General features: G+C 41.3%; 2 protein-coding genes and 2 non-coding genes across 4 annotated transcripts; 3 read left to right on the top strand and 1 right to left on the bottom strand.

The window, feature by feature from the left end:
- Window positions 1–119: 119 nt before the first annotated feature.
- On the top strand, window positions 120–191 carry trnap-cgg (transfer RNA proline (anticodon CGG)). The gene has a single exon. It is a non-coding gene; the product is annotated as a tRNA-Pro (tRNA).
- A 284-nt stretch (window positions 192–475) lies between these two features.
- trnap-agg (transfer RNA proline (anticodon AGG)) lies at window positions 476–547 on the bottom strand. The gene has a single exon. It is a non-coding gene; the product is annotated as a tRNA-Pro (tRNA).
- Window positions 548–1,108: 561 nt separating this feature from the next.
- thap12b (THAP domain containing 12b) lies at window positions 1,109–6,121 on the top strand. Its single transcript, XM_008291515.1, has 5 exons — window positions 1,109–1,425; window positions 2,859–2,979; window positions 3,088–3,195; window positions 3,279–3,315; window positions 3,427–6,121. Exons 1-5 carry the CDS (start codon window positions 1,337–1,339, stop codon window positions 5,361–5,363), a joined length of 2,292 nt encoding a protein of 763 aa, XP_008289737.1. The 5' UTR covers window positions 1,109–1,336; the 3' UTR covers window positions 5,364–6,121.
- A 710-nt stretch (window positions 6,122–6,831) lies between these two features.
- On the top strand, window positions 6,832–14,414 carry map6b (microtubule-associated protein 6b). Its single transcript, XM_008291514.1, has 3 exons — window positions 6,832–7,592; window positions 9,671–9,884; window positions 12,540–14,414. Exons 1-3 carry the CDS (start codon window positions 6,832–6,834, stop codon window positions 12,747–12,749), a joined length of 1,185 nt encoding a protein of 394 aa, XP_008289736.1. The 3' UTR covers window positions 12,750–14,414.
- Window positions 14,415–16,897: the final 2,483 nt, after the last annotated feature.

The raw sequence follows: 16,897 nt of genomic DNA, 5'->3' as shown, positions 1-16,897 counted from the left end.
TCATACATTATCCATAAAAATACAAAAAAAAAAAGAAACGTACGTAGAGGACACGGAACAGAAAAGGCTGTACAGTACAAGGCTTTTATAAAAAAAGACAAAGCAAGTTTCAACGCCCCGGCTCGTTGGTCTAGGGGTATGATTCTCGCTTCGGGTGCGAGAGGTCCCGGGTTCAAATCCCGGACGAGCCCTGTTCCTTTTACTCGAGAGGTCAAGAAGCTGTAGGAAACAAACTGTGGCTTAGAAGCTGCTAAGAAAAAAACACAATGAAAAAAACGAAATTTCTCAGGGTATGATGGGAAACACGTGGCCTTTTTATTTTTATAACAGGGAACGGTGTCTCCAGGAAGCTTTCGGAGCTGGTTATTAACCGTGTGTCGACTGTTTGCGCTGCACTGCTGGAGTCGGAGTCTCAACTTGACATTCTCCTTTGCATTGGTGAACCTTTGATGACACCATGACGAACCAAAAAGGTGGGCTCGTCCGGGATTTGAACCCGGGACCTCTCGCACCCTAAGCGAGAATCATACCCCTAGACCAACGAGCCACATACATTGAAGGCAGACACTTCCATCTTTACTCATAAAGCTGTAATGCAGTCTTTCCCTTTTTTATAATGTTTTTCTTCATTTTATGTACCTAGTAGCATTTCTTACATTAACACATACCTTGTACTCCCTTAGAAAGCGAACTAGCTAACACTGGCCGTGAAGAATGAGCACTGGGGGCAACACGCAGCTACCGATTCATTGATGCATTCTCAAGCTCGCTATCTATTTTCACGACATACAGCCAGTTGTTGGTCTAAATAAAAATGGAGCAACACATGATACCTAACAGACGTCATGTTTCTTAGTAAATACAGTCATAATGGAACTGGTTGCCCTACCCTTGCAGCTAACTAGCTAACTCCTGTGCTGTCGTGAATTGGCCGGTAGGCGGCATCAGTGCGTCTTGACATGCTGCTGTCGCACCATTTTAAGGACAAGGAAGAAGAATTCGTTCGCTGTCTTCTGATTGGTCGGTTGGGTGGCTCAACTGACCACTCGGTATCGCTGACATTTTTGTTGCGTCCAATCAGATTCCACGTAGGTGGGACATTACGCTGCCAAAACGTCTACTCAAAATTCAACCGTTGTGACTGTATAGTGTTTGTAGTGTGCAATGTTTGATAATTGTTCGTGGAAACGTCGATAAGGCTTTTTATGAGGCTATCTAAGTCGTTTGATAGTGTTTAAAACCACCAACGTCCCTTCGACTTCCCAAAAGAAAAAGCTAAAGATAGCAAATGGTAACAGTCAGCTAAGTTAGCTAAGCTAACTACCTAGCCACAAGCATGCCGAATTTTTGCGCGGCCCCAAACTGTACACGAAAGAGCACCCAGTCAGATTTGGCATTTTTTCGGTTTCCACGGGACCCAGAAAGGTAAGGAATCATGTACAATCTTACCCACGTTGACGGACTTGAGTATGAATGTAACTGCAGTGAACCTTGTGCGATTTCTCAGCAAGAGTTGTACTAAAATGACTGACGAATGATTACTGTCCAAATGTTATGACTGCTACCTCTTGTAACTTTCCATGTGAAATCAGTTTGTCCTAAATTATCCATTTAGTATGTTGACTTATATTGAAAGTAAATTATAATTTTTAAAGTTTCATTATCACAGATGCTTATCTTAGCTGTTGTGTTTGTGCTGTATATCCTATAAACTCTGTGACAGAGTTTAGTACTCATTTATTTTGTAGGTAAAGCAGATCCTTGTGTACGCTGCAACTTGTAAACTACATCCTGACAAAGAGAACCAGTGTCTAATGGAGTGTTAACTAAAGTCATAGCACTTAAAACTGCTGAATATTGGGGAAAAACTGACATTGCAATATTTCATTCTTCTGCAATAAATGTTGCGATATAAAGAAAATGCAATAATAAACATCAGATTACTGGCACTGCAGTATTCTACAAGAATCACATTTTACAAAAGCTGAAAAAAGCAAACTGGAACCTTTCCTATATGGTGTAACATTGGCAAGGGTGTCCAAGGTAGATTTGTTGCTGTGGATAGTATTCTGATCTGACTTTGTACTCACCATACTCTGTGTTGCTGACACACATGGTCAAAGAAATGAGTTGTGTTTCTTCATGTAGTCGCAATAATTGTGAGACGCTGCTGATAAAGCACGTTTTTGGTTCGTGTCATCCTTTCTGTCGCTGAAATATTTCTATACAACTGCAGCTGCATTTCTTTTTGCAGTCAAATCTTTCACTTCAGTGTTCCTCTCCTGTTCCTCCCTTATTATGCTGTGCAGATGTGAGGCTTATATGTCAACAAACTATGGGCCTTGTTTATACAGTAAAGAAAAAATAATCCATGTTTCTAGGAACCCTTTAACCTTGAGTAAATTATGTGCGATCAGAATTCTCTTGTAGATTAATCGTAGAGAATGAGAGCTGTGCGAGTTTTCTTTTTGGAACTAGCAGCAAAAAAAGGAGTATCATCATGTATTTGAGTTAATTTGCTGTACTTCACTGTATGCTTCATGCGATGCTAATATTGCACATGTGCACTTCACAATGTCAATGCTGAAATGATATATTGTGCAGCCCTAATAGTAAATCACTGCTGATTCGAAACACTACATTCACATTAACCAGTGAAAATCCTGCATAAAGCACATTATTAATTGCTTAATTCATTTTTTCAAAGCAGCTGTGTAGTATCTGTTTTATTCTATAATGGGGCAACAGAGTCTGTCAAAAGACTTTAGTTTGCATGTTGTCTTTTTAAACAGACTTGTATGCAGAGACCTACTGTATCTCAAATGTCAAATGAAGTTAGCAAATGTTTTTCTTTTTAGATGCAGAATCTGGGTGGAGAACTGCCGCAGGGCAGATCTAGAGGCAAAAACATCAGACCAGTTGAATAAGCACTACAGATTATGTGCCAAACACTTCGACCCAGCCATGGTGTGCAAAACAGTGAGTATCACATGATTCGAGCCAGTGTTCTCTGGCAGCATGTTTCTGCATATTTCCCAAAAATGTGCATCTCCCAAATATTGCTTATGTGAATTTATTGCTTTTCAGAGCCCCTACCGGACTGTACTGAAGGACACAGCCATTCCAACCATATTTGATTTAACAAGCCATCTAAAAAATCCTCATACCAGACATCGCAAGCGGATTAAAGAACTTGTAAGAAAAATGCAGTTTTTAACCCAATAGTTTGATCAACTGTTGTCTTACGTTTGTGAATTAACTTCTGTTTTTAATTTCAGACTGAAGAGGATATAAGGAAGATGAAAGAAAGAAGATGTAAGTACTAAGGAAATGTGTTTGAGGACATACATACTTGAATGTTAGTTATTTTTAGTATTTATTTGCTTAAACTCATCATTTCTTGTGTTTCTCTCTCTCTGTGCTCAGTGGCATCTTCAACTGAACAGTTTTCTTCCGGAAAAGAGGATGGAGCTGACGATGGCACGAGCAACAATGACGATGAACCTCAACTGTCCACAGAAGAGAAGGAATTTCGTGAATACCTGCGATCCTTGTTTGAGGTTGTGGTCATGTTAGGAAAGCAGAGTATTCCGTTAATGACTGACAAAATATCTGAAGCTGAGCTCAAGTCCAACAACCTCCAGGCTCTTCTAGATTACCGCATGAATGCTGGAGATGAAGCCTTGATGAAGCGGTTTGAGGCGACAGCCGTAAACACTGAGTACCTCTCTGCCACCCAGCAGGGTCAGCTCCTGGACGTCTGTGAGAACACAGTGAGGGAGGAGATGCTAATGGAGGTGAGAGAGAGTCGCTTCTTCTCTCTAGTGACTGGTGACCTTGTTGAGTTTGCCAATGAGAAACACCTGCCTCTGTTTTTACGCTACGTGAATCAGCAGAACCTTCTCCGAGAGGAATTTTTGGACTTTGTGCCATTTGATGGTGATGAGCCTGCACTGGTAGAAAGGCTCGAGGCCCAGCTGACCGACCGCTGGGGGCTTAGCATGGAGGACTGCCGCGGTCAGGCCCACAAGGCCACTGGGACCTCCACCACCAAGATGAAAGCTGTGGCAGTGTTACTGATGGAGAAGTATCCCCTGGCACTGCACATGCCTTGCTCCCATATGGCACTGAACATCCACTTGGCCAACAGCCTGCCTTTTCCCAATGTCCAGGTTGTCATGGAGACCCTGAGGAGGATCGGTGCTTTCTTTAGAACCCCAGTAACTCAGGATGAACTGGAGAAGGCGATCTCTATTCACTACCAGAAGAATGAAGAGAAAGGAACGGCTCTAAAACAAGCTTGTGGCTCAGGCTGGACAGAGCAACACAACGTTTTTGACTTGCTGGTAGACATGTTGCCGCCACTGCTGCTGTGCCTGGACATCATTCGGGACAATGACGATGGAAAGTTTGTTGGTTCTGTCACGTCAGATGCGTACTCGATAGCAGAAACTCTCGCTGACTTTGAGGTCGTCGTCACTATCGTCATCTTAAAGAATGTTCTTACGTTTACCAGAGCTTTCGGGAGGAATCTTCAAGGGGAAACGCTTGATGTGTTTTTTGCTGCCAACAGTCTAACAGCTGTCCTGCATTCACTCAATGAGGTCAACGACAACATTGACGTCTACCATGAATTCTGGTATGAGGAGGCCGTGAGCGTAGCCACAGTGATGGACATTCCTGTGAAGATCCCGAGGCTGTTCCTTCGGAAACAGCGAGCGGCCGACGTGGGCGAAATCCAAGCAGAGCCGTATTTTAAGGAGTACGTGACGGTGGCTGTGATCCGCGGCGTCATGCAGGAGGTGGAGGACATGTTCTCTGAGACCAACCTCAAAGCTCTCAAGTGCCTGTCATTGGTTCCAGCTGTCATGGGCCAAATGAAGTTCAACACCACCGAGGAGAACTATGCCGACGTTTACCGCCACGATCTCCCCAACCCCGACACGCTTCCCGCAGAGCTTCACTGTTGGAGAATCAAGTGGAAGCACAGAGGCAAAGAGGTGCGTCTGCCCACCACCATCCACGAAACCTTGCAGCTCCAAGATGTCAAGTTCTTTCCCAACGTCAACTCCTTCCTCAAGGTGCTTTCGACTTTGCCAGTGCTGAAGCTTGAAGAGAACAAAAGCGACACGGCGAGCGAGCGGCTGCAGGCTTATTTGGACAGCATGCCTGCCAAGCAGTGGAACAAAAGTCTTGCGATGCTTAACATCAACACTCACGTCAAACACGACCTGGACGTCATGGTGGACAAATACTGCAGACTGTACGCGGAGGACGATCCTGAAGGCGAGGCCAAGTCTGATGAAGTGACTGAGGAAGATGCAGTGACGAAATCTTGTGAACAGAAAAGTGTGGATCAGTAATGTTTGTGCACATGGATGTAAGAGCTCGTTTTGTTGGAGATGTGATGGGTGACATCTCCCTGGAGTCAAAGCGATGCTGTATTTAAATGCACCGCAGCTAATCCTCCCGCTGCAACTGAATTTGCAGATTTGGAAGAATGCAAAATCTCAGCACTTCATGAAAACTTTTGTGAACCAAAAAGAACCTAAAGACAGCGTTTGGGGGATGATCTGTAAATACTGAAAGTTCTCTTTTAGGTTCTTCTCAGTTTAGCCTCTTCTGTAATGATGCTGTGTCAAAGTATTTTTTCCAGACAATTTATTTCCTTCCGATTTGTTTATTTTTGTAAAACTTTAGTAGAGGATTTTGCTGTTGGAATCACCTGCTGGCTTGTTTTCACTGTTGCGCTTTTCATTCAAACCACATGATGGAGGCAGATGTCTGTGTTGCAGCGATTCCACTGACTGCGAAGCAGGAAGAGCACAAGAGGGAGCAGTTCTATCAAAATCAGCAGCATCCCTGAAATAATGCTGAACTGGAAGCATTTTTTAAATAATTTAGAAGCTTTTACCGCTAGCGTGACTGATTTTTGGACAGCAGTAAGAGCAAGCGTGTTGAAGGTTCACCTCTTTAAAGGATCAAAATAACTCCTGGTCAGATGAATGACATTGAGGAAAATGCCATTCTCATGTGTAATAAAAATAGCAGTGATTGTTTTGTACTGTTGTCAGATTTTACAAATACTTTGCTTGAATAAAACATTGGTATAGAAGGAAAACAAGGCATTTTGAGTCCACTTTGTACTGGAACATCCCTCTTTTTCAGCTGCATGCTTCATTTTTTGAGTCCAATGCTTTTTAAATGTGAATTGCATTCAAACAGACAAAAGGAAATCTCACATGAATCTAAATGTTTGAGTCGTTTTGGTGCATGATCAAGCTTTAATTTTCTTTGTTCTGATTCTCGGCTGCATTCTCGGCCATTTCCTCAAAATGGAACAATGGGCTTCTGTTACATCCACTGTAGTTTTATAGTTTCTGACATGGCAGCATGGGGTTAAACTATGTCTCCTCCTCCTTCCTCCTTCCTCTCTGCTGGCCAGACGGTGACGAGCTCAGGTGATAGTTCACCGTGCAAACTCCCAGTGCAGACCCCGGGCATCTCTGGAAGCATCACACAAATAGTGGGTGGGGTCGCTTTGATGCGCAAACCAGACAGCAATGTGCGCTCCACGGCAAGCCCCAAAGTCTTAAACTTGAGTTAGAACAAATACCCTGCAGGAGGGGAGAGAGAGAGAGAGAGAGAGGGAGGCGTGGAGGCAAAGATACAGAATTACATAACGGAGGAATAACCCTGACTGGACAAAAAAAAAAAACATACAGAGAGGCTGCGAGTTGTGAGTATTTACGCGTTTATCCCACATCCTTTTTTTTGTATCCGTGCATCTTTCATTTTCCTCCCCAGCCAGCCTCCTAAGAGTCAAACATCATGGCATGGCCGTGCATTACGCGTGCTTGCTGCATCAACCGCTTCTGGACGGAGCTGGATAAAGCGGACATCGCGGTGCCTTTGGTTTTCACCAAATACTCGGATGTGGCCGACGTGCAGCACCTGCCCCATCACCCGCAGCCGAGGCAGAAAAAGGCCGGTGCCATTGCCATAGAAACCCAGCCCCATCCCGGGGAGCAGGAGGCTGGGAAGGCACCGCCCGCGACGGGTGCCGCAGCGGGCAAAGATGGCTCTACTGCGTCCGTCATGCGCCAAGACTTCAAGGCGTGGAGAGTGCGCCCCGAGCCCAGCTGCAAGCCCCGGAACGAGTACCAGCCTTCCACGGGCCCCTTCAACAACGAAACTCAGTACAGGAAGGATTACAAGCCCTGGCCTATACCGAAGAAGCACGACCACCCGTGGATCCCCAAACCGAGTCCCACCGGTGCTGCTACCACTACTACTGCTGCCTCCACCGGGCCGGAGAGGAGCGCAGGAGGCGGCAAGCAGGAGCATGTCGCCGCCGAGGCCGAGAGCGGCGTGGAGAAGAGCGAGATCGAGGAGAAGATGCAGGAGAAGGAGGCTAAAGAGGGGGCGAAGAGAAGCGTGAAGAGGGAAAAGTCGGCGGACAGGAAAACGGGTGAGAAGACGGAGGGACAGGTGGCTGCGGATGTGAGCGCAGAGCAGAGGAAAGGCAGAGCGGCCGCAGACGCTCTCAACAGACAGATCAAGGAGGTGATGTCCACTTCCAGCAGCTACAGGTACGTGTGACAGAGTGCCATATTCGAGTTAACAGAAACGTATTCTGAACTTGTTCGACTCTTTACTGTGACTTCATAACACCCCATTTTAGTTAACAACCCCACAGAAGCAGCCCCTGAACGCCTCACTGGTCTGACTGGTGATAAAGCATCATTTAAACATCACCAGAGGAGATTTGGAATTGCAGGATCTCCTGTTACAGTCTCCAGTGATATCCAAAAAGCCAACTGATATTGCCACAGATAAAGGTTGCGCTATTGATTTTTGTTTTTCTTCCTCTGCCTTATCCTTCCTGAGAGTACTCCCTAATCAATGCTGTAGCCCATGAATGAGTAAAGCCACTAAAAGGGTCTGAATGTAATCATGTGTGTCTTAACGTGGTTTCTTTTTGCGCAGGCTTCCTCCAAATTGAATTGACTTTGCATGTGGAGGAAACATGCACGTTATGAAGACTTGTTCCATTGTGGTGCCACCATAATGTGGCATCAGTGCCAGTGATGAATACAATGAGCTGCAGTGCTCTTTATAAGCAAGGACACAAAAATAACTTAGATATTTAACAAATGCTAAACTAATAGGTAGACGCAGTGGTACAGAAGAGCAGTTTTAAAGGACTTTGTCTTTTACACAGACTTTTTAAACTTATAGTATCTCACTTTACTGACTGGCTGAATAGAAACCTGGATCTTTAAATTCATAATTATGATAGCTGCAATTTTTAATGAATATACCAATTCTATAAAAACTGAAAAAGCCTTTTTCATGAGATGAAACATCTTTAAGATTCAAAAAGAGAAATTTAATTGCTTCTAACTGAAGCTCGTAGGATTACTATGACCTTGATGACTGAGAATCTGCATTTTTACATACTTTTTTTTTTTTTTAGAGTAATCCTTGCATTGAAGTTGTGAATAAAAGTCTATGAGCCTGGATTTTTTTTTAACTTCTTGTCCACATTAATCTGGGGGGGCACTAGCAGGGCTTAGAAAGTTAAATAAGATGATCTAATTTTGACATCAGTGCCAAAAATAAAAATAAATGAATGAAAGAATATGATCTTGTACTAAGAATCAAGTGTTCAGTGACAACCTGGCAGCAGAGTTCTGCACAACTTGGTGCTGAGCTGTGATCACAACATTTAGCTCTGCTGTATTTCTTAGTGCAAGTGGACAACAGTGATGTACTTTTGTCTTTTTAACGTGGACACTGGTCAATATGACAATGCTAATCTTTACCAAGCAAAACTGCTCATAGGCAGCTTATTATTTTTAACACACTAGCTGTAAACTTGCTTTTTTGCCCTAAAATTGGCACTAAATTAAGGCTAGACAGTTTAGAAAACATGCAGTGTTGATTTTCAACAATTTAAAGTCCCTCTCTGGTCATTAATAAAAACCTTTAAAACTAAGATTTTACATATTTAGGAGGGTTTTTTTGTTTGTTTGTCTGTTTTTTGCATGAAAGTCATCTCTTCATGCCCTAAAATGGCTTAGATGTAACTCGACACTGATTCCTCTAGAATGTTTTGATTTGTTAAGTCCTCTGCAATTTGCTGCAGCTCGATCACACCAGCTCACCCGCTACTCTCTCTGTAAAACGACTGTATGCTACACAGTACCAAGCTGTAATATTGGAGGACTTCAATCACACATGTTAGAGCCAGAAACTGAAGAAGAATAGTGATACAGACGGCGACATCCTGCAAGTTGACAGGATTGGTTCCTTGGGTTTGTGATGTATGAAACCCTGCAAGTCTAAATCCATGTTTTTAAGACTGTCATTGATATGCTGCAGTTTCAAGATGGAAATATTCACTCTTGGTGTTCACTGCTTGCTTTACTCATAATGTGTCTTCTAGCATATAAAAAATTCAATAAGTACATGTCAGTGAGTTAAAAAAAACAACAACATGCATTTCATTAGATTAAGTGATCAGTTAGGCCTAAAATTAATCAGTATCGTCGTTTTCAGGAAAATAAATCGAAGAATTTGATAATTTTTACTTAGTCAACAATGAAAATAATCACAATTTGCAGCCCCACAATCTTTCTTTATTTTTTTCCCCCATTGATCTTAGGACTGAGTTCAAGGCATACAAGGACGTGAAACCGGTGAAGCCCATCAAAGCGCCGTCCCAGTACAAACCCCCAGTTGAGGAGACCAGTCTGGAAACCAGCTACAGCGCCACGTTCAAGGGGGAGCAGGTGAAGGCTCAGCCGTCTGACAACAAGATGGTGGAGCGCAGGAGGATACGCAGCCTGTACAGCGAGCCCAGCAAGGAGCCCGCCAAGGTGAGAGGAAGTCCACACGACACCCAGATCCAGTAAATCTATGAAACTACCATTTCCACTCTGTGTTATTTACAGGAGTGCCTTTCTTATAGGCTGATTCTACTTTTTTTGTATAATCATTTACTTCCAGGGCAAGCTTGTGAATGAGAGCCAAACTCTCATCAGAAATCAATCAACATCTAAAGCTTAATTAACCCTGTTGTTAGTATTTTGCGCTCACTGAAAACTCAGCTGTATACATTTCTTTTTATTCAACACAACATCCAAGTTATGTACTGGTCTCATGGCAGGTGATTTCTGGTTTGATTTATGCAACTAAAAAAAACAACTATATCATAATATGCAGCATTTTTAAATAACAAAATATCCTTTTGTCATAGTTAAATGTGGCTAAAATGTTTAACTAAGACATTATATGTCATTCAGCAACCTGTACATACTGATACTGAAATTGTTTTAAATGTAATATGTGACCATTTGACTACATCACATGTTGACATAGGTCTTTATTTGAAGATTATCTGAGCATACACTAGTATCTGCGTGCATGTAATGAACAGTTCACACAACAACTGGTTTGAATTGGTTAATCCTGTGTCTAGCAGTGTGTTCATATGGCCACTCCCTCTCTCGTTCTTGTAGGACTTCTCAGAGACTGAGAGCAGCTCTGTTCTAAATCTGCTGTAGTCAGGTGTGTTCTCTGTTTCTATCTAGAAGGCATGGAGGCTGACCTCAGATCGATCAGACGTGCATACTGTAGACACACATGCGCACACACAGTATGCATCTTGGCCAGTCAGTCACATTTATCACCCAGCTGCCAGATGCAATCCTCCCAGAGTTATTAGCCACATGTTGTCACCGTTTTCCCACCTCTCAGTCTGCACCAGCCGCTATATTTTGTGGAGCTTAGTGGTTTCAGCAATTGACCACAGGATTATGTAAGAGGGTGGATGGATAAATGAATAGAAGACACAGTGGAGCAGAGATGCTACCAACGTGTATCAGCTAAGAATCACAGCAGAATAGAAGGATGTGTTGCATCAGTGGAGGTAAACAAGACAAAAAAAACTTCCCCCCATTTGTTTGAGGCTCTATTTTGGTGACACTGTGTGATGCAAATTACATTGGGCAAAATGGCATTTTGTTTTCTCTGTCAGCATCCAATGGCTGAGTATTAATTAGACTGCATGCAAGAAAAAGAGAGGCTCAGTAGTGTGTATGTGCCAGTGGTAAGTAATGCAGTGCATTTTTGATTTCAACATTGGCATCATGTTTTTTTGCAGATGATGTTATCCTTTTGTCAGATTTGTGTGGTAGCGGTTTGTAGCCCAGTGTGACACAGCCATGAAGATCTGATATAATTATTTAAGGTCCATGGCATCAACAATGTGTACACAACTGCCTTTAGGCTTTTTTCACTGTAACATGGTGAATATATTTCTCAGAACTCTTAACTGTCTGTGGCACCAAAATTTCTTTAAAAAAATATTTGCCATTCCCTGCAACCCAACTACTTTGCACCACCACGTTTCAATTCACAGAAATAGAGCCCTTCATTTCTAGTGTCAGAAACAGCTTTTCTGTCATCTCTTACTATGTATAAGGTTTCTTTATTCAGCAAAAGTTGAGCATGTTTTGCAACTTTGTTGCTGAAAACCGACTCATTTATAGATATTGGGAGCTCTTCCATCAGTCTCTTATTGCTATGGCAACTCCTCCAGAGCAGAGAGGAGCTAAATGCCTTGCTTAAGGCCGCATTCATCTCTGCACCCACATTTTCCCAGCTGGTATTAGGATTTGAACCAAATATCCCCTGAGTTGCAAGCCTGCTTGTCAAGCCTCTAGGTTTCTGCCACCACTATTAATAGTTCAACCGAAAGTATAAAACTAACATCATATACTAATATAGACTATGTACTTTGTATGCTATACGTTCTCTAAAGGTTGATTTTAATGAGAAACTGCACGAACCACTGTTCTGTAGAAGGAAAGGCACAAATACACTTTTTGTGCTGTTTTTCTGTCTTTTATCTTCATTGCACTAACCACATCATGCAAATATCACCTATAGCATATGGTGTCATTTGCCTGTTATGTTAAGTAACAGGATAACAAACAGGTATGTATTGCATGCAAAGATAGGACTTTTGACTAGTTTTATGATCTTCATGAGTTAAGTAAACATTTAAGGGAACAGTTTTGCATTTTGTGAAATACACTTAGCAGTTTTCTTGCTAAGAGTAAAATGAGGAAATCGATACCATCTTCCTATGTACTGTTAAATAGAAAGCTGTAGCCAGCAGTTATGTTTATTAGCTTAGCACAAAGACTGGAAACTGCCAGAGGTCTTGTCGTCATGCAAACGCTCCAGGATAAAACTAAGTAAAAATAGATTGCAAAAAAAACCTGTAAAAACCCATTTTTAAACCTTTATGCAGAACCAGGCTAGCTGATACCCTGTGCTGTTCTACTATATAGCCTTTATGCTAAGCTAAGCTGATCAGCTGGTGGCTGCAGCTTGAGATTTATTGTACACACAGGACAATGGTATTGATCTTCGATTCCTCTCAGCAAGAACTCAGATAAGTGCATTTCCCGTAATATCGAACTAATACGTTTATTCTCAGCCTTTTCACCTCTGTTCTCTTTCAGGTGGATAAACCAGTGTCTCGCACCAAACCAAAAAAGGCACCAACAACAACAACAGGGAAGATGGTGAAAAAAGCTAAAGAGAAGCAGATTTCTAGTTCCCAGTCTGCCAAGAAGAAGCCTTCTTTGGGCGCCTCAGAACCCAAACCGGAAGGAGTCGTCACAAAGAAGAGCAAAGAGATCAGCAACAGACTGGCCGAAGCGAAACAGTGAAGGCGGTTCATCTCTGCGCGATCAAAGGCTTTGTGATGAATTAGGCAAATCTCTTCCCTTTGGTTTATTTCCGTACCTGTTGTTCCTGCCGTCCCGTCATATATTGTTCACCTTTAAATGGGCACTGAGTTTGAGCTTTTAGAATAATGCAAATAATTTCACTGTAAACTATGCGTGTGAGTATGTGAACGCGTGGAAGTGTGTGATTCCTTGTGTTTTTTGGTGCACAGAACCGCTTTATATTATTGAGCACATGATTTGCACATTGTTTATATGAGTTCTATTTGACATCAAACTTTCAAAAGGAGCCATCGGTACACATGTAGTATGTGTATGAAAGGGCATTTTTACCTTTTGTCTGAGTGGGTGATAACTGAGATCAATGTTAAAATGATTGTAAAACATGTCAAGGAGAGGCCTTTTCTCTGAGACTGGATCACATGAAAGGTTTTGTGAAAGGACAAAATCTGTTTTACGGTTGCGTTTCCTAATTACAGTGCCTCCGCTGTATGGTCCTGGTTTTCATTTCATTGTTCTGGATGATATCTGGTTTCATCAGTTTGGTTGCTAAGAAACCAAATTAACTGTAATATAATTGCTACGGCTTGCATGCAAGACCCCTGTTTTTTGGTTGAGGTAGCAACATTTTTAGCAGACTATATGTCACGGTCACATTCTAGCTTGTAAATTGAGCCATTTAAAGATAAATGTATAGAGGGGGGGAAGACCTTTTCAAATGTAATGCATGTGTAGAAATAGATTCTGATCCCACCAAAAGGTACATACAGTAAGTAAAATCATAGTCTAGTGGCTGTTAAAGCTGTAAAATAAACACACCAGCAATATGGTTTCACCCACAAACATATGGAGATCCTTTGATTTAAAAAAAAATGAATACTGCAGTTTCTATCATGACTCAGTATTTTGTGGCACCACCCTCTCCTCTGATCTGTGACGCTCTAGTTGTGCTAAATGATAAAAAATGCATATAGGCCTAAAAAAAAAAGAAAAAAGGATCATATTTACTCAACAATTCTCACTCTGAATGGGGCTGATCTCTCCAGGTGTTGGAAGGACAAAGGAATGGGCCAGGACTTAAAGTTCAGCTCTTTACAATGCTGCTGTCTTGAAAAAAGAAAAAGAAAAAAAAAAAAGCGCAAATCACATGTGTTCATCGTGAGCGTGACATGAACTGAAATTGTCATCACAGCCCAGCCTTTCCCTTCCTCTCTGGTCGTAAACACGCTCGTCTACCGTTAAACCCCTCAGCGGCTCGAGTGGCTGCAGCGTGTGAGGGCAAAGTCGAACCACCACGAGTCTGTTTCCAGTTTCAGCTTCTCCGTGTGACTGATTGAACGATTGAGTGGGAGAGGTCTTTTTTATTTTTTTTATTTGTATTTCTTTCTGTGTGTGTGTGTGACCTCTTCAGCCTGCTGCCTGCTAACATCAAGTCTGACCCAACCACTAGAAGTGCTGCGATGCACTCCAACACCCTGGTGCTATTATCTCTCATCGTATATGCTGTCTGGTTTGGACGGCGTGTGGCATCCAAACCAGAGTGAAGTGATGATATGACGATGTCATACCGCTGCAGATTTGTTGTGATATTGTGCTTGTATTCTCAGCTTGCTCTGAATGAACTCTGATTAAAATGATGATACAGAATCTACAGCGTTCTTGCATCTTTTGTATCACAAATGAGTATTTTTTTAAATGTAAATATGTGAAGTGACAACCAAACTCTCACAAAATATCCTTTTGAGCTACAAGAAGAAATATTGTTAAATGAGAATTGCCTTTTCTAAAAAGTGAGAATTATATTTTTATTTTCATTCTTTTGTTTAAACCCCCAAAAATCAGAAAAATCAACTATGGTTTCAAAAGGAACTCATTCACGCAATATAGAAACATGAACGAAATCTGAAAATGCAAACCACACACTGTGAATGAATTAAACAATGTGTTGATATGCCTAAAAATAATAAAAGTATTAAAGAAGAAGGTTCACAGGTGTCTATAAACAACTTCTAGAAATTTGCTTCTAAGCAAATTTGTACTAAAATACGCTGATCAAGAACATTAAATCACAATTTATTAACCTTCATCATCACTTTTTTGTTCTCAGAGGAAAAATCTTCTTTTTTCTGGCTAAGATTTCTGTTTAATTCATCTTCATTCGTCCTGCGAATGCTTCAGTCCTGCTAATATTTCCAACAACTTAAAGGCTATTTCTAATATAACACACCATCTGTGTATTGTTCCATCTGTTTTTCATGTCAGTTTAAATAACAGAAGCAAAACTGTCTCCTCTGAAAACAAAAGATTTGTCTTTATTGAAACTGAGGGAAGATGCGTGATGGAAACAATAGTTTGTCATTCTTTCGTGCTTTTAAATGCTGGTGGTCACTTTTCCTGTGAATCAGTCATCCCAACATAAATCTGCATGAATAATTCAGTCGTTATGGGCCCTTGTGTTTGCAGAGCAGCATGAAATATTGAATAAGATATCAGCAGTGGCACTGGAGCTGCCGAAGCTGTGCCCACACTCCGGAAGACTTGTCTGGCTGGTTATGGTTATCACCTTATTTTGTGTTGAAAGGGCAGAATTGAGATTTCATGTGCTTCTTTCACTGTGTAGGAAATATATTGCTTAACTTTAGATTCCATTGTTGTCATGTTGAAGCAACAACTGCCAGTTCGTGTCATAAACAAATAAGTTATTGTAATTAAAAAATAAAAATAAAAAATGTCCCTCAGGTTTAATTATGCATATAAATGTATGTATAGATTTAAAGTTCAGCAAATAAACAGTTGCACAGGAGAGACAACAGTTTTACACCATTCCTGGACACACAATTGCATTTTGGATAAAACGTGCACCACAACACCAACAGCGATTGTGAACGACAGAATTATCGACATCAGCGTACAATATTGCGTGGCTTTATTTGTGTTGTATTGACTTCACATTAGGAAACATGCACGCTCATGATAATATTGTATTTCTTGGACAGGCAAGACGCTGCCCAGCGATGGTGCTGATTGTCAGCAAATCATGACCTCTAGTGGAGGGGATCAGTTGCACTAAATCTCACAGCATCATGTGAATCTGCATTGAAAAGTAAAGCGGCTGCAGGATAAGCAAAGTAGCTCAGGTTTCCTTCTGCTGCTCAACCTCCAGTTTTTATTGGTGTCCAAGGTGTTCTCGGCCTGGATGGGATATTTAATTCCGGCAGGCATCAATTATCTCTCTTCCTGCTTGGTCCCAGACTGTTGATGTTATCTGAGGCCTTTTAACACAAGATGGCAATTGTTAAAGTCCAACATGGTTTTGTTCCCTAGGTCATAATTAGCAGCTACACAGTGTCTGAAATGCTCAGCTAAGTTATTTTGTCATCAAAGATTGATGCATAGACGATGTTTCCAAGATTAAAAATAAATATTACAAATTACAAAAAAACCCCATCCAAACAGTTCATGGTTCCAGCTTCTAATAACTGAGGATTAGCTTAGATTTTTATGTTTCTTAAATTACAGTAAATTTGAGTTTTAGCTTTGGGACAGGAAAAAATAAATAAAAAATGTGGAGGTGTTCTCATTGGCTCCAGGCGTTATCCAAAAATCTGCTGACAAAAATAAAAAATACTCAGCACATCACGTCAGTCTTGGCAACACTATACTGCCTTCCTGTGTCTTATAGAATTGATTTGTAGAGCTACTTCCATACAAAGCTCTACACAGCTTAAGACTGGCCTACGTTACAAGTTCACTGTCACAAACCTTTAGATTTGTGTATGATGACAATAAAAGCATTCTATTCTATCTACTACTGGAGGTACAGTTTCTCATAGCAATGATAAGAAGCTGAGGAATGGCTTACCCAAAGAAATCAGAGACACTTACAAACACATTCTTCTAACACCATCTACTACAATACATCAGGTGCCAATTTATTTATACCAGCATTTAATGCTATTTATATGTACTGCTTTTACCTACAAAATGAATGTATTTTTTATTGATTTTTTTGTGTGTGGTCCTTTTAAATGATTTTTAAATGAAGGTCAAAGCACTTTGAATTGCATGTGTTCAATTAAAAGGTGCTATAAACTAAATTATTATTATTATTATTATTATTATTATTATTA

Source organism: Stegastes partitus, unplaced genomic scaffold, assembly GCF_000690725.1.
Source record: "Stegastes partitus isolate 25-593 unplaced genomic scaffold, Stegastes_partitus-1.0.2 Scaffold747, whole genome shotgun sequence".
NCBI classification, from domain to species: Eukaryota; Metazoa; Chordata; class Actinopteri; family Pomacentridae; genus Stegastes; species Stegastes partitus.
The sequence above is the reverse complement of the archived record's forward strand: the minus strand, read 5'-3'. Positions and strand labels throughout refer to the sequence as shown.